At 33.9% G+C, this 26345-nt stretch overlaps 2 protein-coding genes and 1 long non-coding RNA gene across 3 annotated transcripts; 1 reads left to right on the plus strand and 2 right to left on the minus strand.

Moving 5' to 3' along the window:
• The first annotated feature begins 3493 nt into the window (after positions 1-3493).
• On the plus strand, positions 3494-4225 carry LOC149409126 (uncharacterized). The gene is made up of 2 exons (XM_089650160.1): positions 3494-3795; positions 3829-4225. The coding sequence occupies exons 1-2, from the start codon at positions 3535-3537 to the stop codon at positions 4153-4155; spliced, it is 588 nt and encodes a 195-aa protein (XP_089506286.1). The 5' UTR covers positions 3494-3534; the 3' UTR covers positions 4156-4225.
• A 13510-nt stretch (positions 4226-17735) lies between these two features.
• On the minus strand, positions 17736-18969 carry LOC149409127 (uncharacterized). The gene is made up of 3 exons (XR_016305274.1): positions 18617-18969; positions 17907-18044; positions 17736-17823 (listed from the first exon to the last, which is right to left on the minus strand). It is a non-coding gene; the product is annotated as an uncharacterized LOC149409127 (long non-coding RNA).
• Positions 18970-20779: 1810 nt separating this feature from the next.
• LOC149409128 (uncharacterized) lies at positions 20780-24916 on the minus strand. The gene is made up of 5 exons (XM_089650161.1): positions 24740-24916; positions 24397-24600; positions 23856-24008; positions 22440-22974; positions 20780-20792 (listed from the first exon to the last, which is right to left on the minus strand). The coding sequence occupies exons 2-5, from the start codon at positions 24548-24550 to the stop codon at positions 20780-20782; spliced, it is 855 nt and encodes a 284-aa protein (XP_089506287.1). The 5' UTR covers positions 24551-24600; positions 24740-24916.
• Between the last annotated feature and the right edge of the window lie 1429 nt (positions 24917-26345).

Raw genomic sequence — 26345 nt, forward strand, 5'->3', positions numbered from 1 at the left:
TCAACACATGCTTTCGTTTTATCCTTTTTCCATACTCTGTTTAAACCACGTTGTTATTTTTATCATCTTATACTTGTGATTGATTTTGGTTAGTGCTAATACCAATTATTCATCGCTATTTGATAGCAGTCGTTATTACCAATCAAACTGAGCGACCACGGTTTTTAAATTAGTGCTATGGCATACTTAAATACATAATTGCGCTGTATCTAACGCGATCTAGCTTTACTTTACCCAATCGGTACACCTAACTTGAGTAATCTCTTTGTATGTTTTGTAAGAAACGTTTAAACTAAAACGTCGAGACGTCAAACTTTCTATTTTTAGTCTAGTATTCGAAGGGCATTGGCTAAAAATAATCGCAGATTACCGATATTTGTTAAAGGCAGAACGACAATACGGTCTTATCTTTAGTTATTGAGTTATCTAGTTATCTGACAATCGAAGACAATTTTTTTAACCGTTTTCAAACTTAACTTCAGTCTAAGATACAGTCGCAATTATATCCTCATTTCGAATTAGGTATTTTGACGACTATACAACTTCATTGGTTTGACAGATTATTCCAAGCGAAAACAAATGTTCAAAGCTTATTCATAAAGTTCCGTTACATTACAACTATGTTTTGTTTCAGGTATGTTTTTTTGGGCTTGAACCAATTACCCAACGCCACAACACCAGTGCCATGGATCTATTTAATCCAGAGACTGTTACGATCAAGACGGAACTAGGACCCCAGGAAGGAGGCGGAGGTGAAATTTCAAATACGGATATAGATGTCGACCTCCCAGATGTAAAGAAGGAATGTTTGCAATATGCGGAGAGTACGCAGACAGCCAGTTAATTGCAATGCACATGTACAAAATGTTATACTCGGATGTTCAGAATCCATGTCCTTTTTTGAAATGTCGTTCAAATAGGGCAATTGCGTGTTCGCTTCTTCCTCTCTTGTTGCGTAAAAGTATATTTGATATTTACCTTATCACTCCTTTGACTCCCGAACAAAACTCCGCACTTAAGTTACTCAAATCACTGAAGCTGACATCTGGGAGCATTACTATTTCTTAAATTAACCTAGTCTCTGAGGATGGTTTGTGTCACAGAATTTAAATAATTCAACAAATTTCAAAGTTCACTTTCAAGTTCTGTTCAACATTTTTTGTACATCGATGATTAATTAACTTTATTTAATTTTTTCAGGTTGCTTTAAAGTGGAGTCTGTTACAAGCAAGGCGGATTTTCGACCCCGAGAAGAAAATAGAGGGGGATTTACTTATACGGAAATTGACATAGACCTGCCGAATATTAAAAAGGAATGCCTGGAACGTTTTGAAAGAATTAACCAGACAGCAGGTAAAATCTTTTTTTTTAATAGTTCAGTGAATCTATACAAAAACGGCCCAAACTGGAAATTAGGCAAATGCTGAATTTTCGCAGATGAATAGTATATATATTTCCAGAAATAATTCAACGTTACCCAAAAATAATGTAATATTTAACTATTTACTATCTGCAATAGTTAAGTAAATTCGAATAAGATTTGTATTAAAAAAAAAAGAAAATTAAATTATTTTGCCAAATTTAATAAACTCATTCCTAAGACAGAAAATAAATTAAATTTTATGGAAGACTGTAATTTGAGAAAAAAAAAGTTTTTGATGCTAAGCTACCTCATGGATATCGTGGAAAAATAAATATAGTTTTGTCATTAGAAATTTACGATACATTTATTCATGTTTGAATTGTGATGCAGGCAAGATATATTCTTGTGTACGACGTCCTCTCTTGCCGTATTTACACATATTTGGTATTTGCCATAAAATATGACTTTGCTGGATACTGCCAAACTACACCACACTTTAAACTTGCTGAGTTGTTTTTTGTAAATACCGCATCAAAGTCAAAACCGCTCCGTACCATCTTGGGGCAATTGGAGTATGTTGTGAGGCTGATGGTAAAAGGAAGGGGAAGGAGATAAAGGTGTGGAAGTTGAATAAACATGGCCAAAGCTATTTCAGCCACGTTTCATTCGAAAATTATTTTCATTAGAATATATCTATCAATATTTTTTTATCTGTTTATAGTTATATTCTATCGGTATTTTATATGTTTACACCCGGGCGATACTTAGAGTATCTTCAACTTAGGAAAGTCAAAAGTGAGATTTACCTGGCTATTCACCTCTTGTCACCAAACACGGCCAAAGCCATATTAATCAACATTTCAATTGTGACTTGTGTCTTTACTCCTGGACGATACTCAGAGTATCTTCCACTCAACATCCACTGCAACTTGGCGCAAGAAGGTTGTATATTATTTTGAAGGAAAAAATTGTGAAATAACACAAACTAATCGAATAATATTTATTTGAACCCCGACCACCGGATTACTGATCGAGAACCTTACGGCTCGAATTCGGAAGTCGCCAATTCTACCAAAAGTTTCCCGGTTTCTTAACTTTTCATCTCATCGTATTTGGAACATAAGTAAGAGGTTTGCTCATGAGCAAGTGGTTTTTCGTTCTTGAAGCATAAGTATTGGAATGCATGGGAAGCAGACATCTGGGGTCATTCCCATTTCCTAAATTAACCTTAAAGTCTCCTTGCAAATTCACGCTTCTACATTGTTAATCAATTAAATCTTTAATCGTAGAAACATGTTTCAATTTCAAGTTATTTTAATTCAAATAATACCTTTTATGTATATCAATGTCCAACGTATGTATAGTTTCTTTGTTATTCTAGGTAGCATTATTATGGAGACTTTTGCCATCAAGGCTTTTTCTACTTTTTTATGAATTTACTTTTATTTATTTTTATTTGTAAGTGAAGATTATAAGTTACACTTAACCCTTTTTGTCCGTATTCTTTTTCAGATTTGTCAACAGATCCTAAGACGCATCCTGGGGAAAACTCCAGCCATCCTATGTCAAATTTTGAACCCCAATTTCGCACTCATACTGGAGAAAAACCATTTTCATGTTCTGAGTGCAACTATTCATCTCATCGGAAGGGCGTTCTGATGAGCCACATGTTGACTCACACTAAAGAAAAACCTTTTTCATGTTTGAAGTGCAACTACTCGTGTACTCAAAAGAGATTATTGACTCACCACATGCTGTCTCACATTGCGGAAAAACCTTTTAAATGTTCTTTTTGCAACAATTCTTTTACTCAAAAAGGCAATCTGACCAGGCACATGCTGACTCACACTGGAGAAAAACCTTTTTCATGTTCTTTGTGCCACAATTCGTTTACTCAAAAAGGTCATCTGACGAGCCATATGCTGACTCACACTGGAGAAAAACCTTTTTCATGTTCTTTGTGCCACAATTCATTTACTCAAAAGAGCAGTCTGACCAGTCACATGCTGACTCACAATGGAGAAAAACCTTTTTCATGTTCTGAGTGCAACTATTCATCTCATTGGAAGGGCGCTCTGATGAGCCACATGTTGACTCACACTAAAGAAAAACCTTATGCATGTTCTTTGTGCAACAAATCATTTACTCAAAAAAATCATGTGACGGGCCACATGCTGACTCACACTGGAGAAAAACCTTTTTCTTGTTCTTTGTGCCACAATTTATTTACTCAAAAGAGCAGTCTGACCAGTCACATGCTGACTCACAATAGAGAAAAACCTTTTTCATGTTCTGAGTGCAACTATTCATCTCATCGGAAGGGCGTTCTCATGAGCCACATGTTAACTCACACTGGAGAAAAACCTTTTTCATGTTCTTTGTGCCACAATTCATTTACTCAAAAGAGCAGTCTGACCAGTCACATGCTGACTCACAATAGAGAAAAACCTTTTTCATGTTCTGAGTGCAACTATTCATCTCATCGGAAGGGCGTTCTCATGAGCCACATGTTAACTCACACTGGAGAAAAACCTTTTTCATGTTCTTTGTGCCACAATTCATTTATTCAAAAAGGCAATCTGACCAGCCACATGCTGACTCACACTGGAGAAAAACCCTTTCCATGTTCTTTGTGCCACAATTCATTTACTCATAAAGGCAATCTGATCAGGCACATGATGACTCACACTGGAAAAAAACCTTTTTCATGTTTGAAGTGTAGCTACTCATGTACTCAAAAGGGACATTTGACGAGCCACATGCTGTCTCACCTTGCCGAAAAACCTTTCTAATGTTCCGAGTGCAACTTCTAATGTACTCAAATGGGAAATTTAAAGAACCACATGCTGACTCACAGTGGTAAAAAACCTTTTTCTTGTTCCGACTGCAGTTTTTCGTGTTCTCAAAAGAGATATTTGTATTGTGGCAGCGTGTAGTATGAGGGCTGTACTTATTTGTTATTTATGGCGGCTGCCCAAACCGTAAATTGTGTTCGGGAGATGGGAGATTGAAACGAGTGTCTGCACAATTAATTTCGTTTATTCGTGAGGACGAATATCATAATTTTACAGAGCGCAGTGACGGTGGCAGAAAGAGTGGAAATACTGGCGAATGGATCGAACGTTGAAACGAATGGAGATTTCTCTTCTCATGCTCGCTTGCGTATAGCAGCGGATTAATTCGCGTTAGTATTTCCACATGTGGGGGGAAATAAAATAGTCCCAAATACCTCCCTACCAGCGTCTCCACGCGATACAAAGAAACGTAACACATATATTTATTTTTATTTTATTTATTTAACATGGTTGGTAGAGTAATTTTAATTTGACAGATACTTTGAAACATAAAAAATAAGAATAAAATTACATTTGATAAAAGCTATGCAACAAGTCATACAAACACAAGAAACAAAAACAGAAAATTACAGCTTTTTGTAGGTTTACATGATGTGTTTAGGAGTATTGTTGAAATAAATGTTTTAAATGATCCACAAAACTTGCCAAGTTGGTATTGAATATATCAACATCACCCAAGTAATGATTTCCCATGGTGTGAAGTCGTTGTATCGGAGAGAGGGCAATGTAGTTACGCTTATGCGTGCTGCTGTAGAATATTGTATTTTGTCGTGTTGTTACTGTGGGTGTATGTATGTTTATAAGTTGCAGTAGTTCACAACAGTCGAATTTAGAGTTAAGTATTTTGAATAAGAACGTTAAATCGTTTATTTTACGTCTATCTTCTAATGTTTTTTTAGAGTATTTAATAAGAAATTGTGTTTTAAGTCTTCGACAGGGATATTTAATTTAAAATTTATAAAACGTAGAAATTTTTTTTTGTATTCGCTCAATGTTGTTAATGTGAATTTTGTAAGATGGAGACCAAACTACTGAGTTATATTCAATTAGACTTCTTACTAGAGATACGTATAATAGTTTAATGGCTTGTAAAGAATTATAGTTTTTAGTTGTTCTTAATACGAAGCCTAGTGTTTTCACACCTTTAATCACAATTTGATTGATATGATTGGTGAAACTTAGTTTTTCGTCTAAAATAATTCCAAGATCTCTCATTTCCGTGACTTTTTCTAAAGCTATGTTATTGATGGAATATTCGAATAAAACAGGATTTTTGTTTCTGAAGAAAGTCAAGGTTTTGCATATAACTACATTTAAAAATAAATTATTTTGAACGCACCAATCTCTAAATTTACTAATATTTGACTGTAGTATATGGCAATGATTTATATAAGTTATTTTCTTGTATAGTTTGATGTCATCTGCAAAGAGCAATACCTCGACATCGTTGAAGCAATTGGTTATATATCATTGATGAAAATGAGGAACAAAACCGGGCCAAGGTTACTACCTTGCGGTAGGCCACTGGTAGCCCGGAGAGCTTTCGACATCCAAGATTTTATTTTACCGAACAGTCTACGATTTGACAAATAGCTACTAAACCATTTTAGCATGTTATCCCTTATTCCTAGAGTAAATTGTTTTTGGATTAGTAGTTTATGGGATACTTTGTCGAATGCCTTCGAAAAGTCTGTACCTATATACACAGTCGACTTGTTTATTTTCTGCAAATGATTGTATAATGAAGTTTTGAAATACCGTTAAGTTAGTTGCGGCGGATCTTCCTTTGATAAAACCGTGCTGTTTTTGATTAATTAATTTTATTAATTTGGGATAGATTTCATCAAGGACCAATGATTCAAAATCTTTGGCAGTACTGACTGTATACAAATGGGGCGATAATTAGCTATGTCAGTATCGTCTCCTTTTTTGTGGATCGGTGTAATGAAGCTAGATTTCCAGCGGTCTGGAAAATGTCCAAGGGACAACAGACGGTTAAATAGTAATGTGAGTGGTTTAGATAATGTATTAGAGCATTTTTTTAGCAATATTGGTGGAATGTACAATACAATATTTATGAACACTTTTAATTTGTCACAATGTATGATGTTCACATAAAAAAGTTTCTATAATGTCATGAAAATTTATAAAATAAAAGTTCAGTTTTATTTACTATATTGTACATTAATCAAATCTTTACCCTATAACATATGAGAAATGAAAGTAAAGTTTTTGTTTAACTAGGATGTTAAATTATAATATAATGTACATACTGTGCATTGTACGAGTGCATGCCAAAAAATTGCTCCACTAAAATCTTTTAAATTCATAGTTTATAAATCGAAATAATCACAAAGATATCGATTAATATAAAGTAAAAGACTAGTGTACTTTCTACTACTTTAATTAATCTAAAACGCCCTCGAAATACTCTTTTTAAGTGATTTTAAAATCTGTGCAGTGATCAATGCTAGTTATTGTCGCAAAATAACTAACAGAATACCATACCTGTCAGTTTAAAAGCTGGTAGCACTTAATATACGAACATTATCACGCTCGCTGATAAGTGGGCCGTGGCCTGGAGAATAACGTCGATAGCGTCGCCCGTTCCGGTAGCGGTCAGAGTTCTCAAGGAGCTGAGTTCGCTTCTCAGTGAAAGCAATTGTTATTATTTTTTATTAAATTATAATAAGACGACCAACTCGCTAACTTTCAACGTATAACGCCATCTAGTGAGAAATGTGCACAGTACGTCCGATTTAATTCTACAAAACCGTGCAAACAAAAATACTACGATGACGGTAGCGAACTATCTAGATGAACTTAAAAATGAAGTTTCAAAAATTCAAACAGTCAAGGATCAAAAAACAAAAAATACTATAGAACTCATAATAACGAAGTTAGAAGATGCAATTAAATCAGAAAATCTTTCATTGCAAGACAAAATCATCAGATTACAAGAAAATATAATCAACAGTGACAGAAAATATATCAGTAATTTAGAAAACATTAAACATGATATTAAAAAAATAATCTTACCTGAAACCTATGCAGAAAAGGTAAAAAAACACGAACCAGTTGTTATCATAAAACCAAAAAAGAAGGATCAGGAAAATAATGAAACAAAGAGTGAAATAAAAGACAATATTGACCCAGCAAATTTTGGAGTTACCGGCATGAGAAATTTTAAGGATGGAGGGGTTATAGTAGAATTTAAAAATGCCACAGATATTAATAAGGTTCATGATGAGGTGATAGCCAAACTGGGAGATAAATATGAGGTAAAGATTCCTCAAACAAAAAACCCATCCGTCAAAATTATTGGTTTATCTGAAAAATACAGTTTTGAAGAAATAGAGAGAAAAATAAAAACTCAAAATGAGACCATCTGTGAACAAAACTCAAAAATAAAGGTGACATATATGAAAGAACTAAAAAACCAAAGAAATCAAACAACTTTTACTATATATGCCGACGTCGACGGAAAGACTTACGACAGAATGTTAAATGCAGAAAAAATAAATATTGGATGGGACAGATGCAGGGTCTTTGACAATTTAAATATCATGAGATGTTTTAAATGTAATGGGTTCAACCACAAGGCTATAGATTGCAGAAACCTAAAATCTTGTCCAAAATGCGCAAAAAATCATGACGTAAAAGATTGCATGGATGAGGATATTCAGTGCATCAATTGTATAATGACGAGTAAAAGATTAGGACTGAAACTAAATTGTAGTCACTCAGCCATGAGTAAGGAATGCCCAATTTATAAAAGAAAACTAGAAGCAAAAATGAGCAGAATTTCTTTTTTATAAACAAAAGTTACGAGAAAGATGAAATTATATACTTGAACATACAAAGCATCATAGCACATTACGAAGAGGTCAAAATACTTTTAGAAGAGAAGAAACCTTTTATGCTTATGATGAGTGAAACACATGTGACTGAAGATATCCAAGATAGTGAAATTATATTTGATCATTATAATACCATCCGTTGTGACTCGCATAGCAGACATACAGGAGGAGTGATGATTCTCTTAAGTAATAAAGTTCCATATGAAGTGATATCAAATCACCAATATGAAAAAAATTGTTGGATTTTAGCCATCAGCATTAAATCAGGAATCAAGAAAGGTGTATATACTGTTATTTATAGATCACCAAACACAAGTAAATGCGACTTCTTAACATATTTTCAAAGATGGAGCATGGAAAATTTGCAAGATGAAAATATTAATATCATAGTTGGAGATTTTAATATAAATGTTAAAGCAAATGCAGACATATACACAAATAAACTGAAATCTATTATTCAAACTGCAGGTATGAAACAATTAGTTAAAGATTTCACACGAATTACTAATACCTCTAAAACATTGATTGATCTGGTTATCTCAAATAAATTTAACCTATGTGTTAATGTATTAGATAAACCTAAAATTACCGACCATAATATGATTCAAATTCTATTAAATGACAGAGAAAACTACAACTCCATTAAAGAAACACAAGTAATAACATTTAAAAATTACAAAAGATACAATAAAGAACTCTTCATTCAGACCTTAGAGACTATTGATTGGAATGAAATAAATCAAATGGAATATAACAAAAAAGCTGACCAGATGATATTAAACATTAAAAAATCCATTGATGAAGTAGTTCCAGAACAGAAGATACGTAAAGGAAACAATAATAAATGGTTCACAAAAGAACTACGCACAATGCAGCACGATAGAGATACATTTTACAAGAGAGCACTCCTTACTAATAGTACTATGGATTGGAATAACTACAAAAAAATGAGAAATAAATACTCTAAAGACATAAAAAGAACTCATAATGAGTACATACAAAATAAAATAAACTCGCAAGAAGAGGATCCCAAAAAAATTTGGAAAAGCATTAAAGAATTAGTACATGGCGATAACAAAAACGACATAAAAATAGTAAACTTCCCAAAAGATATAAACGAAGAAAACATGGCTAATAGCTTTAATAAATATTTTATAGAAAGCATCACTCAAATTAACAAATTAATACCCAACATTGTTTTCAACCCCACAAATGATAATAACAACTCAAACAAAGAATTATTGGTCTTCAGAAAAATAACTGCAGAATATTTATTTAACATTTTAAACAAAATTAAATCAAAAAATAGTTCAGATGGATTAACTATTAGTCTGATAAAAGATGCTTTTCCAGTAATTGGATCTACTCTATAAAATATTATTAATCAGACAATTGAAGAGGGAAAATTTCCACAGTCATGGAAACTATCTACCATTATACCGGTCCCAAAGGTTAAAAATACCAGAAAATGTGAAGAATTTCGACCAATAAACACCTTACCGAAATATGAACAGATACTTGAAGTGATAATAAAAGAACAAATATTGCAATACTTAGATGAACACAATATTTTATACCAAGAACAATCGGGATTCAGATGTAATAATTCTTGTGAAACAGCGTTAAATGTAATCGTTGAAGAATGGAATGAAGGAATGAATAGTAATAAATTTATCTTAGCAATATTCTTGGATTTTCAAAGGGCATTCGAAACCATAGATCGAGAAATATTGATAAGAAAGCTTAAAGAAATTGGTTTCTCAACTCTAGCCATTAAATTAATAAAAGAGTATTTGAAAGACCGAATACAGGTAACAAAAATTAATAATCAATTTTCAAAACCAATGGAAAATAAATTAGGAGTACCACAGGGATCAGTCCTTGGACCTCTATTGTTCATACTCTATATTAATGACATGGTGAAAATATTTTCAAAATGCAAAGTACGACTATTTGCCGATGATACACTTATATATATAATTGGAGAAAACTATGAAGAACTAATACATATTTTAAATAATGAACTAGATAATGTATCAAGATGGCTAAAAATAAATAAGCTTAAATTAAATACAAAAAAAACTAAATGTATGGTAATTGGTTATAAGAAGACATCCAGTGAAAGCAAAATCAAAATTGATGGCGAAATTATTGAAAATGTTACCAATATAAAATACTTGGGAGTTATAATAGATTCCAAACTGAACTTTAACAAACATGCGGAATATACCCAAAAGAAAATTGGTAAAAAAATATCTTTTTTGGGAAGAATTCGCCAAAAACTGTCCGAAAAAACTGCAATCACCATTTATAACTCCATTATTGCTCCACATTTTAATTACTGCTCAACTATCCTTTTCCTGTGTAACGACCAAGAGCAAAATAAATTTCAAATTCTCCAAAATAGGGCAATGAGAACAATACTCAGACGAAATAGGTATTCAAAAGTAAATAAAATGTTAAACGAATTAAATTGGCTAACGGTGAAACAGATGTTGACCTTGAACACGATGATATTTTTACACAAAATTGTAAACAACCTGCTACCCAAATATTTTTCGAATAAAATTGTATACAACAAGGACATACACAAACATAAAACTAGGACGTACAATCAAATTAGGCTACCAAAGAAGGACAAAGCGAATACCCAGAATAGTATATTATATAAAGGGATGAAATACTATAACGCGCTGCCGGAAAACCTTAAGTCTGCCCCAATTGAAAAGTTCAAGATGTTGTGTAGGAGCCACATCAAGCAAGAAAAAAAAACATAGTATATATGTATGTAATAATTAATTAGTCATTTGTAAACTTAAATGTACAAATTACTAAAATAAAAAACAATAAATAAATAAAAATAAAATGCATTATTACTCGGTTTACAAAAGGAAAATAATAACAATTATAAATAATAATAGTGACTCAACGCCGACACTGCACAGTAACTATGTACCTATGAGTGGCGTTGAATGATATTTGGCCGTACGAATTTTTATTCGCCGTAGTAAGTAGGTTACAACATAATTAATTTAAAGGTAAACAAAAATTTACTATAAATACTATTGACATAGTTGTTGTTGAACGGCGGTCGCTTGTCGCTATGTACCTAGAGTGGTACTAAGCTACCCGTGTTTACTATGAATATTTACAATGATTTAAAATACGCTAGTTTTGACAGTTAACTACTGATGCACTTTTGACAGAGTACATGCGATTGTAAATATTTACATAATGAAGAATTTAGTTGTTGACTACCTAGATATGTGCAGTACTGAATAAAATTTTAGTTTGTTTTATTTTTTTAGTAACAGTAATTTATTAGATTGTCTGAAATTTGCGATAGGAACTTGTGAAATTTATGAATACGTCAATATAAGGTTTCTGGTTAGTTTTTTTTAATAATTACTGTGCCTTCATCGTGGTATTGCCAAATTATTACTGCGCTTGATATCTATCCGGGAAATGGACATGTCTTCCGAATCTAGTTGTCGTTTTTGTTATTGGAGGCTGTGTGCTGATTATTCTTGGTGGAATTTCTTCCGAGTTTTGGAAGAATGCAGGTTTAAGTCGATCTATTGAGACTCTTTTTGGTTTACCGTCGACCATGATAACATAAGGTTTATCGTCACGTTCTTTGACTTCGTAGGGTCCTTCGTAGGGGCTTTGAAGCGGTTTCCTTACGGCATCAGTGCGTAGGAAAACGTGTAACGAGTGCGGTAAATCCTTGTGGATGAAAAATTTTCCAGTGCTGTGATTACTAGCGGGGATGGGTTTCATCTCATCAAACCTTTTTTGATGGCGTCCGACGTAGGTGTCGGGTTCTTCGCGGGGGGTTGTGGTGAAGAAATCAGATGGTAGCCTAAGTGTTCTTCCGTACGTAATTTCAGCGGGTGAGCATTTTATGTCTTTTATTTATTAATTTATTCGACCATTTAGCTTTTACATACATAGTTAATAAAAAATAATATTCTGAAGACTGCAAGTTCACAAAAGTAATAGCAAAAATACATATAACCATTTCCATTTGACATATTATTACAGCAAGTAAATAGTACAAAAATAAGAAAATTCCCACTCCAAGTTATACAGACTTAACTTAGTTCATAAGAAATGTAAAGTTTATATGTAAATGCTAGGTAGTGGCAGCAGTAACATGATACAATACGACACATAGTGTATGAGGCCTTTGAGTAAGAAAGCTAACGAAATAATTATTATTGGCAGTATTGTTAACAAATATACTGCGTTTGACTGGTTGTAGTGGCCTGCTAAATCGAGGGCGATTGGTGAGCCATTTTACATAGTTTATATAAAAAATATATTGTGCAGATTGTAAATATAGAATAGTAAAGCAATAATATAACATTCACCATTAGACATATAAAACCAATCAAAAAGCAAATCTAAACATGATAGGTAAGTTTTTAGATTCTCACGGCCAAAAGCATTTTTGTTGTTTGTTTTTGGGGTGTTATGCCGTGTTGAGTTAGCGCAACACGGCATAACACCCCAAAAACTAAACATGATAGTTTGTAGGTATAAGCCTGTTTTGGCGATCTTGAGGAAATAATTCAATAAGAGGTGCAATAGCTAGATGTTTATTGTTTTATTTTAAAAGTTCTAATATTTTGGTTTTAAATTTGGAAACCGATTGGAAATGATAGACATCGATTGAACTATATTTGTTTCCAAGTGTATGAAGCCTTTGAATTTAACGCTATATTCTGGTATTATAAAAAAGTAGGTACGCCATAAATGTTTATTAATTGTGTAAACAGCCATAAAAAAGAAGGCAAGTTTGGGCGCTTGTCTGTTGGTAACAGTGAAAATGCAAATATATTTTTATAATTATATTTTCGTAAAATCCAAAGTAATGTGACTTATGAATATTCTTTAAATAATGTACTTTTGACATCAGTCGCTCAGATCAGGGACTTAGGTGTTATATTTGATGAAAAGTTAACATTCACTCTGCATGTAAATGATATAACAAAGAGAGCTATAAAAATGCTTGGTTTCATATGCAGAACGGCGAGTGATTTCAAGTCAATTGAATGTTTGAAAACATTGTACACTTCTTTAGTAAGAAGCCAGGTAGAGTATAATTCGCCTATTTGGTCCCCATTGTATAAAACGCATTCTGACAATATTGAAAGGGTACAGCACAAATTTCTAAGATTTATTAAATTTAAACTGAATATTCCAATTCAAAATATTAACTATTTTCTTTTGATGAAACAACTTAACTTAATAACGCTATCAGATAGGCGGATCATCTCTGACCTTGTACTTTTAAATAAAATTATTAATAATTCCATTGACAACCCTGAAATTCTCGCCAAAATAAAATTTTACGTACCGACTAGAAATACGAGGCAAAGTGCTACATTTTTCTGTGACAATTTTAAAACCAACTATGTAGCTCATACACCTATAAATAGACTACTTCATTTTGGCAATAAATTTGGGAATATTGTAGACATGCTTAAAGAATCCGTATTAGTTATAAAACGAAATCTTTTTAATCATTTTACTGAGATGTATGAATTCACAACTCTGTAGTGAATACACTTTTGTATTTATATGTATATGTTATGTTCCTTAATAAATATTTAGCTTTCCGTAATCCACACTATTAATTTGAATTTACATTAATTTAATCAAAAATCATAATTTATTGTAAACTATGTAAGACAACTGTATTACTTGTTAACTACTTTTGTAAAAGCCCATTAGGGCGTAAATAAATAAATAAATAAATATCTCCTGGAATGCTTTAAGTTATTCGTGCCAAACAATTACAGCTAGGGAAGGCACAATGATTTGCTATACATATCCCACATAGCAGAACGGACTTACTGGCTCGGCATAGTATGACACGAGTTATGGCGTTATTAACCTTTACCATATCATGCTAAAAAGATCTTCGTCATGCCATCCTGTAACACAGCGTTACACTATGAGTTTTGGAAATTATTACACATTTTAAAAAAAATATAGCTGTCAATAATTTTTAATATGTTGGCATTACTTTAAAAAAAAACATTGATTTTGTGCATGTGTTTGTGGAATTCGACATTGGGGAGATGACGGAGTCGGAAGGTGGATACAAGCTTTACACCATATTATATAAAGAAGGTTCAAGTATATTCTTCCATGAAAAAAATATAAAACTTTTTATGTTAAACCTTTTTATAAGTATTGGTGCATTATTGCGATTAGATAATATTTTTTTTTAAGTTGCCATCTTTGTACAAATCACCCCAAGGGTACGCTGTACAATTGATTACGAATACCTAGTATTAATCCAAATTTATTATTTATAAACAGCTTCAGAAAAACATACTTATATTTTACAAACTGATACAGAAAAACATACTTAACTGACTGGTCAGTTAGATAAACACACTTTTGTTAAAAATGCAATCACTCAAACCTCGGAAAAAATACACGGTAATAATAATAGTTTCAAATATATTTATCACTTATTTATTTAATATAAAAATGATAAGAGGGAAAATATACAAAGCGAAGTAAAAGATAGCAGGAACATAAAGACAAGGACACACATTAGGGGGGTTCTTATTAAAACTTAATCATTTGATTGAAGATAATATCAACAACTCTCCAAAAAAATTATGTAACAGACAGACACTGAAAATAAAAAGGTAACGGTCGCAAGTGGGAATCAAACAAGCGTCCTCTCTATTCTTAAGGGGATTATATATTATGTTTCACATATTTAAATACAATTATTACAATTCACATTATTAGGAAAAAACGTATATTACCAAATTAAGAAATTCCAGGTGGTATTTAAGAATTGGCATTGGTACAGCGGCAGATAATATTTATCCAAACTTATTATTCACTTCAGAAAAAATCGTTTTCCTTGGAAAAAAATATCAATCATAATGTAAAATATACTTGCCCAAAGATTGGAGCTAGCATTTTTGTAGTACTATTTAGGATAATGGATATCACCCTACATTAAGTAAATCTTCCTTTATCTTCTTCACCGGGTCCAAGTTCCACCTTGATGGTGAAATCCTTTATAATAATTTTACCTGCAAAACAAAGTTATACTAGCAAAAACAATATAAAGACAACTAGAAATTAAATATACCGGCCTTGTTATTGACAGCCTTCGCGGGTTCAAATCCCGGCGTGCGCAAGTAAATTTAATGTGATTAATTCGCGTTATTTCACAATTTAGTGATTTAAAATAATATATGTTTCCATTGTGAAAAGTAGTCTCAATATCGCCCAGCTATAAGGACATAATTAAAACGTTGATTTAAAAGGCTTTGGCCGTGTTTAGTGATCAGATCTCAATAGCAAGGTGCTTCCAATGTCTATTTCATTTTGAGTGTAGGGTAGGGTGGGGCAAAGATCCGCAATTTTAGGTTTCAACCTTTTTTCTCACCCAATAAGTAAAAGGTCCTGCAGGTTTTGGCTTCACTGGAAATCTTAATTTATGTGCTACAATATACCATTTTATTACTAGCGAAATAAGCACCATTTAGGAAAAAAAGGAAAGGTAGACAACCTTGCCTTTGCGGACCTTTGCCCCACTGTTTGGGGCAATTGTCCGCAGCTGCGGATCTTTGCCCCATTGAAATGAAATACACGGAAAAATTAACTTTAATCAGTTTATTTATTCACAGTTATGAGTAAAACCATTCCAGTTCACTGACTGAATAAACATTTCGGGTTGTGCTGATTTTTTTTGGCTCCTTTATACTCGAAACGACTGATCCCCATTCATAATCGAGAATGTCAGGCCGGTCGGGCCATTTCCATAACTTTCCAGCTTTCACCATTGATGATACAGTGGCATGGGTTTCTGAAACGCCAGTAATAACTCCTGGAAACAGTTTTTCTTCATATCGAACGGTACAAAATTCGCCTATGCACCTCTTTGGAAGCACCATCCGCTCAGACGATTCTTCTATCTTCTGATCACTGTCAGATTCTGAGTCGTTGTAGACCGAAGTTCTAGATGAAATAGACTGAGACTGAGATGAGTCATCTGAATCAAACTGAAGTCTACGTGGTGGCTTCTTCTTCTGCTTTGCTGCCATCTTGAGCTTGTCTTTCCGTTTCATTGCATTTTTAATTTTACGATCTACTCTTTGACCAACCTTTCAGCTTGTAATTTTTTGTCCCGAAGGGCTTTCTTGTGCGGAGAAGATGTTAGAAGTGTCGACTTTAAACTTCTTCCGCTCCGCTTACGTCGTGTTGCTTTGGGAAGAGGTAGTATGTCTGCTGGAGACACAACTGACACAAGAGATGACGTGGAGACAAGTCCAGGAGAATCAGTAGATAAAACAGGATCAGGCAGTCTTGAAGGTCCAGGAACAGGGAAGTCGAGAGCTGAAGGAACAGGATCAGGCAGCCTTGAAGGTCCAGGAACAGGGAAGTCAAGAGCTGAAGGAACAGGATCAGGCAGCCTTGAAGGTCCAGGAACAGGGAAGTCAAGAGCTGAATTGCAGTTATCGTTGCCAAAGTCTAGTGTTGGTTCTTGGACGAAATCTTCTTCCGGGCTTTGGTCAAGTACTGACGTAGGAGCCTGAGGCAGCACTGAAGGCTCAGGAACAGGGCAATCGGGAACGGCATCACAGTTATCGTCGCCAAAATCTAGCATTGGTTCTTTAACGATATCATCTTCTTCCGGACTTTGATCCGTCACCTGGCTCGGAAGAAAATCAGCATCCGAGAAAACCCCGGGGTCCAGGGGAAAGATTCCCGTTGCGCGGAATGAGGCAGTTGCTTTTTCAATGGTAGCTGTTCTTTCATAAGCCCGGTTAAAGAGCTCAGCGACATGATAAACTGTTATTACCTGCCCGGGGTGGGACGATTGCCACGAATCCGTGACCTCGTTGTAGTAGGTTTTGAGGGGTTTAAAAAACACCCGGTCGAGTGGCTGAGTTTTGTGGCTCGTATGGGGTGGCAAGCTGAGCATAACCACATTCAATGCTTCAGCCTGAGATATTGATTCGATTGAAACATGCGAGGCATGATTGTCCAGGATAAGAAGAACAGGAGCTTCCGGAGTGGGTTTGGCATGTTCTGCAAAGTGTTTTAACCACTTAATAAATGTAGGAGTGTCAACATATCCCTTGTCAGTGACCGCCATCTTACAGCCGACCGGGCCATTTTTTATTAAAAGAGGATTTTCCCTCTTTCTTTTGAATATAAAATAGGGCGGAATGTAGCCACCGTTTGCGTTGAGGCAGCAGATAACGGTAACTGTTTGGTCTTGTTCGGCACTTACATTTTTAGCTACTTCTTTCTGGCCCTGGTCGGACACAATTTTCGGAAGTTTGTCTGGAACAGTCTGGATTCCAGTTTCGTCCATGTTGTATATGGAACCAGGAGCAAATTTGTATTTTTGATAAGCCGATTCTAGGTTACCAAAAAAACCTTCCACTTGATTGCGATTAAAACCCATTGTTCGGGCCACTGACGTTTTTCTCGCAGTTCGCAAACTTAGTTTGTGTCTCTTCATGAAAGAAATTGTGTAATCCTTCCCTGCCATTCCCTTTTCTTTATTAAAGTTGTGTCAAATCTTGTTTTCTTCAGCATATTTGAATATAAGAATTCGGAGCGTTTTGAAGGAAACACCATAAAACATATGGTTCAAGGTTCGGCAGTGATCTACAATATCCTTTTCTTGCAAATGAGTGTGAATGTTGTTGTGAACCGGCCCAGTTTTCTGGCACCGCCTTCCTTTTTCAACCTGTAAGAAATCAAATCGACATTCAGAATAAAAGATTGTTAGTGATTCCTAACTCGTAATAATTTACTGAAGGGGTAACCCACCTCTTCCGTACAGTTGATTCATCGAATCCCAACTCCTTCCCAATTTTTCTAATGGATAGCCCCTGATTTAGCATTTCTTGGGCCTGCAAGTACAGTTCTGGTGTGAACGGCTTCACATTAGTTTTGCGTTTGTAGTTTCTATAACGTAAAAACAAAAATTAGAACAATGAATACAAATCTTGGGGCAAAAGTCCGCGCGCGGACCATTGCCCCATGCAAAATGCGGACCTCTGCCCCATTTTGTCATTTTGTAAACACAAACTAATCTAAAAACAAGAAATGCGCATTTGGCCAAATTATTGTCCATAGATCGCCTTTCAAAACCTGAATTATGGAATTGAACCAGTAAAAAAGTAAGCAAAGCGTAGAGTAAATTACATTTTCAACTGAAGATGACCTACGGATCAAAACAAGTAAAAAGAATGATTTAAGATTTTCACGGCCAAAAGTATTTTTGTTATTTGTTTATGGGGTGTTATGCCGTGTTGCGCTAACTCCTTCTTTAGCCAACGTTTCGGACAGCATTGCAGTGTCCATCATCAGGGCAGATGTGTTATTTAAATAACACATCTAATAAATAACACATCTGCCCTGATGATGGACACTGCAATGCTGTCCGAAACGTTGGCTAAAGAAGGAGTTAGCGCAACACGGCATAACACCCCAAAAACAAATAACAAAAATAACAAAAAAGTAAAAAGAATTCTAACCTCATTGTTTTTGTTGTGCCGGTCGGACGCCATGTAACTTTTGTGAGTCGTCTTCTATCAATGTTGCCAGCATAAAAATGTGTCTAAAACCACGACAATATTAAGCGATCATTTTAAATTGACGGTGCGGATCATTTCCCACTGCGGATCTCTGCCCCACCCTACCCTGTATATTTATTTATAACTTAACAAAATACCTACAATCTAAATCCTAACGACCTTGCAACTTCTTTACGTTTTCGTGGCACGCAACAATTTTTTCTATGGTTTTATCTGTAGGCTATTTCGTGTAATCTTTTAGCAGCCAGATGCATTTTTGACCCGTGGAAGATGTTTTCATTTCAGTTATTTTTATTTTTGACTAACAACTGACCATGACGATGTTTACTTGCAGGAGTAGGCAGAGAGCATTAAATAAAAATAAAAATATTAAATAAAACATGTCAGGCTGGGTTGTTTATCTTCCAAAAAGAATACAATAATTGTGTGTAATGTCGCGCGCCCGCCCGGATGTTCCAGGGCAATCCTAACTGTCTAAGTTATATTGTGGAGCAAACCAGTCGATATTTTTTACGCCAACAATTTTTCTTGTCATTTTCACAATTGCTCTTGTAATTATGAATTAAAATGTGACCACGCCGATTGTAACGCCACTTACATCGGACAAACGGGGAGGGCATTCTCAACTAGATTCAAAGAACATATACGATGTTATAATAATAAAAACACATCCTCAAAATTCGCAGAACATCTCTTGGTGAATAATCATACCCCACTTAACAACAAGGGTCCTAAACCATTGCATATAGAAAAAAAGGGCATTAGATTAAATTTACTTGAACAATTAGAAATCAATAAACGAACGAATGACCCAAACTTAACACTAATTAATAAAGTACGGAAAATAATTTACTCACCACTTCTCAGTATTTTCACAAAACCCAAGCAGTATAATGCACCCAAATAATTCATAGCAATAAAGTCATTAGTAAATAATTAAGAACTCATTACCATTTACTGAGGGGAAAACATAGATTGGTTTAACCAACAATAGATCATATTGTCATCGGTGTAACCAGTAATAAATCAATGTATGCACCTTCAAAATTTACATTTGAAATAGTATAAATACGTCGTCTCAATGTGGACTAACCACAGTTTGAAAATGGCCTTGTAAGCCGAAACAGCTGTCACAATAATAAAAAACTAAACAGTTGCAGAACTTAATAATAATATTATAAAATTTAATCTAAATTAAATTTATAAAAAAACACAATCTAGACTGAAAATTAGTTTTTGCTAAGCACATCCAGCAAATTATTTCAAAATCCTACAAGAAGCAAGTTTTCCTGTTAAGAATAAGTAAGAATTCAAAAAGTGCCAGGACTACAGAAATGTTATCTATATTGGTCAGAAGTCCACTGGAGAATGCTTTCACAGTAAAATATATACGTAGATTTAGAATATAAGATATACGTAGATTTAATCTCAAATGATCTACCAGTAAGGATTGTTCTGTATGTTATCTTCATATATAGTTCGTTATAACATAGATGTAGAAATGTATTATATATTTGTAAAGCGCCCTTCAGGTGATTTTGCACAAAAACGGCGGTAAAGTTTATTATTATCTAATAAAATAAAAATTGAAAAATTTACGTAAAAAATACAACAAAACTACAAATTACAATGTAACTTTACAAAAAAAAGTAACAAAGTAGACATTGTTTCTACACTTCTAAATAATAAAATGGATGGTTCAAAATTGCTACCCTTCATTGGTTTAAATGTTCCAACGTAGTGGACTAGGCGCACGACGCTACTTTATATAGAAGCCAACAACACTAATTCAGCAAATAACTTTCAAATCACTCGCGTATATCTAATACGAAAAATTATTACTCATATTTTGTTAGCATGATTATATTATTTTATAAGCACTTAAACTTAATTTTTCAAAAAAAAAATTATAAGCAGTCAATTATGATTCGTGCACACATAAACCCAGAATCAAAAAATTCTGCTCATCTCTCCACAAACTTTCCTATTTTTAAATAGTTTTACTCATATAGTAATCTAGGTGAAATTACTAAGACATTGAATATAGATACATAATATGTTCTCTTATCAAGTAAAATTTAATACACCTTACCAATTGTATCATCACTGAGCATTTCTAAAAATAAAAATAAAAAATAAATTATTAAATGTATAAGAATAATATCGCAATTTCCACAATCATCCTCACTATGGTTTACTGTTCTGAGGCGGCATGTTGTAGTTTTTGAAATGATTATCTAAATGTCTTTACATTGTATTAATCATGTTTGCAAGTTATTATAGCAAGTTATTGTTTGCAATTATTAATTATGACTTAGTTCTTAGAATTATATAGTTTTGAACCATGAAATTTAATATTTCTCTATCCAAAAGATGTATTGAAATAAGTTATTACTCCGAATTTTCGATTTTTTCTCTGGTTTAGTATTTATGTTGAGCAGCGGGATTTGCAGATATTTTAAATTAAAGCTTTTGTGGATTGAAAATTAAAGATATTTCATATGTAGAAGTTCTAACCAGTACGTTTAGAATTTTCTTAAGCGTAAACTTCTTTTTGGGCTATGTTGAGCAGCTCTAAGTGAGTGATCAAGGCAGGTCTCTATTCATTGGTCCGTAGACTTTCATTGGCTCCAATTCCAAGATATTCCATGTTTATATTAAGTGTGTTATAGTAGGACAGAGGCATGCTAAAACTTGATAACGTTCCTCGTACGATTCATTAGAATTCAAGTAATACGGGAGTTTAGTCATCCGTAAATCTCCTATGGATGTTTGGAAAGGTTATGTTTCATATGAGTCTTCATATGGTTCGTTAACTGGCTTTTTTGAACAGTTGCACTCGGAATATGAAAAAGGTTTTTCTCCACTGTACATCAGCGTGTATTTCTTCAAACTTCCTTTTGGAGAACATGGATAGTTGCACTCGGAACATCCAAAAGGTTACTCTCCGGAGTGAGTCAGAACGTGATTCGTCAGACTACTTTTTTGAGAAAATGAATTGTTGCACATAGAACATGAAAAAGGTTTTTCTCCAGCGTGAGTGAGCATGTGTTTCGTCAGGTTGCTCTTTTGAGAAAATGAATTGTTGCACATAGAACATGAAAAAGGTTTTTCTCCAGTGTGATTTAGAGTGTGGATCGTCAGACTGCTCTTATGAGAAAATAATTTGTTGCACAAAGAACAGGAAAAAGGTTTTTCTCCAGTGTGAGTGAGCATGTGTCTCGTCAGGTTGCTCTTATGAGAAAATGAATTGTTGCACATAGAACATGAAAAAGGTTTTTCTCCAGTGTGAGTCAGCATGTGGCTCGTCAGACTGCTCTTATGAGAAAATAATTTGTTGCACAAAGAACATGAAAAAGGTTTTTCTCCAGTGTGAGTCAGCATGTGGCACGTCAGACTGCTCTTTTGAGAAAATGAATTGTTGCACAAAGAACATGAAAAAGGTTTTTCTCGAGTGTGAGTGAGCATGTGTTTCGTCAGGTTGCCCTTTTGAGAAAATGAATTGTTGCACATAGAACATGAAAAAGGTTTTTCTCCAGTGTGAGTCAGCATGTGGCACGTCAGAATGCGCTTGTGAAAAAATGAATTGTTGCACAAAGAACATGAAAAAGGTTTTTCTCCACTGTGAGTTCGCATGTGTACCGTCAAGTTTCCCTTTATAGTACACGAATAGTTGCACTCAAAACATGAAAAAGGTTTTTCTCCAGTGTGAGTCAGCATGTGGCACGTCAGACTGCTCTTTTGAGAAAATGAATTGTTGCACAAAGAACATGAAAAAGGTTTTTCTCCAGTGTGAGTCAGCATGTGGCACGTCAGACTGCTCTTTTGAGAAAATGAATTGTTGCACAAAGAACATGAAAAAGGTTTTTCTCGAGTGTGAGTGAGCATGTGTTTCGTCAGGTTGCCCTTTTGAGAAAATGAATTGTTGCACAAAGAACATGTAAAAGGTTTTTCTCCAGTGTGAGTCAGCATGTGGCTCGTCAAATATTTCTTACGGAAAGATGAATAGTTGCACTCCGAACATTTAAAAGACTTTTCTCCACTGTGAGTCAGCATGTGGCGGGTCAAATAATTCTTTTGAGAGCATGAATAGTTGCACACAGAACATAAAAAAGGTTTTTCACCGATGTGGGTCAACATGTGCCTCTTCAGAAGGCCCTTAAGAGAAGCCGTATAACTGCACTCAGAACATGAAAAAGGTTTTTCGCCACTGTGAGTCAGCATGTGGCTCGTCAAATTTCCCTTTTGAGAATATGAATAGTAGCACTCCGTGGTTTCCACTGGTTGTGTCTTCAGATCTGACGATAATTAAAAAAAAAAGGATTAATAGTTGGCTTCATGTGACTTATTACTTTCGTGTGTTACTAAGTGCAGAAAAGCATTCCAAATTCACATAAAAGTAAAAAAATAGGTTACCACAGGAACAGGTGACTAATTTGTGCTTTGCACTTATGTATACTTTTGAATTGAAATGCCGAGTTGAATATGGATTTACTTTATAAAAACAATTTTTTAATAAATAGTGTTTTCAATGTAATGTAAACAAATAAAAATTATAATTCTAACAAAAACTATTAAAAGATTATAGTTTTTAGCTACAGAAAATATTCATTCAAATTCGTCTTTAAATATCTCATCAGTATTTTCAGACGTGTTGCAGCAGAATATACCATATCAGAGGCCGCATATAATAGAACACTCCAATACTGCACGGTTGTTTTTTTCAGGAATATATGTAAATACGGAAAATCATTGCGACAAGTGTTTATTATTATTTCCCTTTATTTCTGTATTGTAAGCAGTCAGAATTTACTACGAAATTCCAGGTTTTAAACAAAATATTAGGTAGATGAATCGTCATCTTGCTCCATACATGCTGAGTTGGTTTTCTTTTTAGAGAACTAGCGAGCTTCTGCAGCAACCAAATCAAAACACTTGGCCATTTAAATTTCACTTTTGCGTTCCATTCGCGTATTTATGTTTTGCGATAATTATAAGCTTAGCATCAAAAACATCCTTTTTGACAGTAAATTTTAATTTTTTTCTTACTGCCTTAGAAATGTAATAAAAATAACGGCATATATTATTTTTAAAGTATTTTATCGTTGACCTTAAAATAATCAGCATTCTGGTTTTTTGTTTTGATTAACTGGACTACCAAGAAGGAAAAACATTTTACCTGCTGTCTTGGCAGTCCTTTCAACGCGTTCTAAGCACTCCTTTTTTACATCCGGCAGGTCTAAGTCAATGTTTGTATATTTTAATCCCCCTTCATCTTCTTCTCGGGGTCCAAGCTCCGCCTTGATGGTAACAGATTCTATATTAAAGCAACCTGAAAAACAATACAACAAAGTATATTTACCGTAAATCTACAAAAAAAACTTGTATTTAATTAAAATTAAAATAAAATATTTTCTACAAAACATAACATTGATTGACCACACAGGAGAAAGAAAAAGGTGAACAGACTTTAAGCTTAATTTAAGATACAAAGATGTCAGATGTCACTTCAAGAACCGATCTTTCAAGAAGGAAACCCATTTACTCTTGACTACCTTCAGAACACGGTTTTGTTGTCAAAAGTTAAAAAAGTGCTCAAGTTTAACAAAGATATATTTAAAAGTAAATGCGTCCTGTCCTGCACGACATTTCAAAACGGACATGGATTCCGAACATCTGAATTTAACATTGTACATTTATACGTGTGCAATGCAACTAACCGTCTGTCTGAGTACTCTCCGCATATTCCAAACATTCCTTCTTTATATCGGGAAGGTCGACATCTATATCCGTATACGGTATTTCATCTCCGCCTTCTTCCTGGGGCCCTGGTTCCGTCTTAATGGAAACAGTCTCTTGATTTGGTAGATCCATGGCACTGCTGTGGTAGCGTTTGGCAATTGGTTCCTGCCAAACAAATATACCTAAAACAGAACATAGTTGTGACGGAACCCTACTTTGTATGTGCTTTTAACATTTGGTTTCGCTTGTAATATTCTGTAAAAACAGTGAAATACTATACATAACCCATTATTGGAAATTACGATATAATTACGTTTGTACCTTAACCTTGAAGTTAAAACATTGGAAAAGGTTGAAAAAGTCGTCGTCAATAGTCAGATAACTCTATATTTATAAATAAATCGGTATTACCGTTCTGCTTTGGGTACCGATTGGCGTAAGTTAAACTAGGAAGTTTTAGACATTTGAGCATGTCATAAGAACAGTGGTCGCTTCCAAAATGAAAATAGGAATTATCACTAACTAACTAAAATTGAGAATAAATCTTATAAAACTGTCACTCTATAGTTATCCATAGATAAAAACAAAATTTTTAACTGTCATCATCGGTATTGTACCTCTACTTCAATATCTAAAACCGGGGCAGGTTGTTACATTTAATAGTAAATTATGGCTAACACTAGAGGAAAGGGTGCTTCAGCATAGAAAAAATTACACTGATTTTCGAAAACAAATTAGATGCTATGAAAAAAGAAATTATTTCAAAAATTTAGAAGCAACAACAGGACACCCAAAAAAGCATGGAATTTATGAGTAGTCAATACGATGATTTGATTTAAAAACTAGAGATAACAATCCTACAAAACAAAAAAATTGAAAATGAATTTATAAACCTGAAAAAAGAGCACCAGGAGAAAAATACTATAATTAAACAATTAGAAATATATCAATTTCAGATATGAAGTACAAAACCCGCTCTAATTATATTGAAATAGCAGGCATTCCACAAAAGAATGGGGAACAGCAAATTGAAGTGGTTAAAAAAGTGGCAGCGGCGGCAGGAGTGGACCTAAAATACGGCGAAATTATAGAGGTAAAAAGGATACCTGATAGGCGAATCAATGCACCACCTAAAATACTAGTGCAATTTTCAGATAAATTGACTAGAGACAAGCTTATCGCAAATAGAAAAAACATCAATTATGCTGCGATCAAAGATATTTCAACTGAAACAATATACATAGCTGAAGAACTGAGCTCTTACCATAAGAAACTTCTTTGGAAAACCAAACAAATCTCAAAAGAAAAAAACTATTCCTACGTCTGGCACAAAGAGGGAAAAATAATGGCAAGAAGAAACGCAAACGAAAAAATAATTTACGTTAAACATATAGACGATTTGAAAAACATCATATAAATAAAATGGCTCATAATAACAATTATTACAAAAATAAAAAATGGCTGACACTACATTAACCACGGAACCTAGTGCAAAAAGAGCAAACTTACCTAACCTATCAACAATGAACAAAAATTTTAACCTACTGCATCAAAATATTAGAAGCATAAACAAAAACTTTGACGAACTACAAATATTAATTAAAAGTTTAAATTTAACCTGGGACATAATTATACATACCGAATGCTGGATAACCGATAAATACTCTGTTTTACAAATTGACAATTACATCCCTCACTCAACGTTAATGAATAAGGGAAAAAGTGATGGTGTAGTTGTATACATTAATGAAGATATAGAAGTTAATGTTAAAGAGATCAGTATAAATAATGCAAACTGCCTAAAATTATCAATTGGGAACGATACAGCCATACTAGCAATTTATCGATCGCCCTCAACCAAAAACATAGAACCTTTCCTTCATTCTCTATCTCAAGAACTAAATCAACTCAAAAACATTAAAAAAGT

Source organism: Hesperophylax consimilis, unplaced genomic scaffold, assembly GCF_061612785.1.
Source record: "Hesperophylax consimilis isolate HC1 unplaced genomic scaffold, BYU_Hcon_1.0 scaffold_36, whole genome shotgun sequence".
NCBI lineage: Eukaryota > Metazoa > Arthropoda > Insecta > Trichoptera > Limnephilidae > Hesperophylax > Hesperophylax consimilis.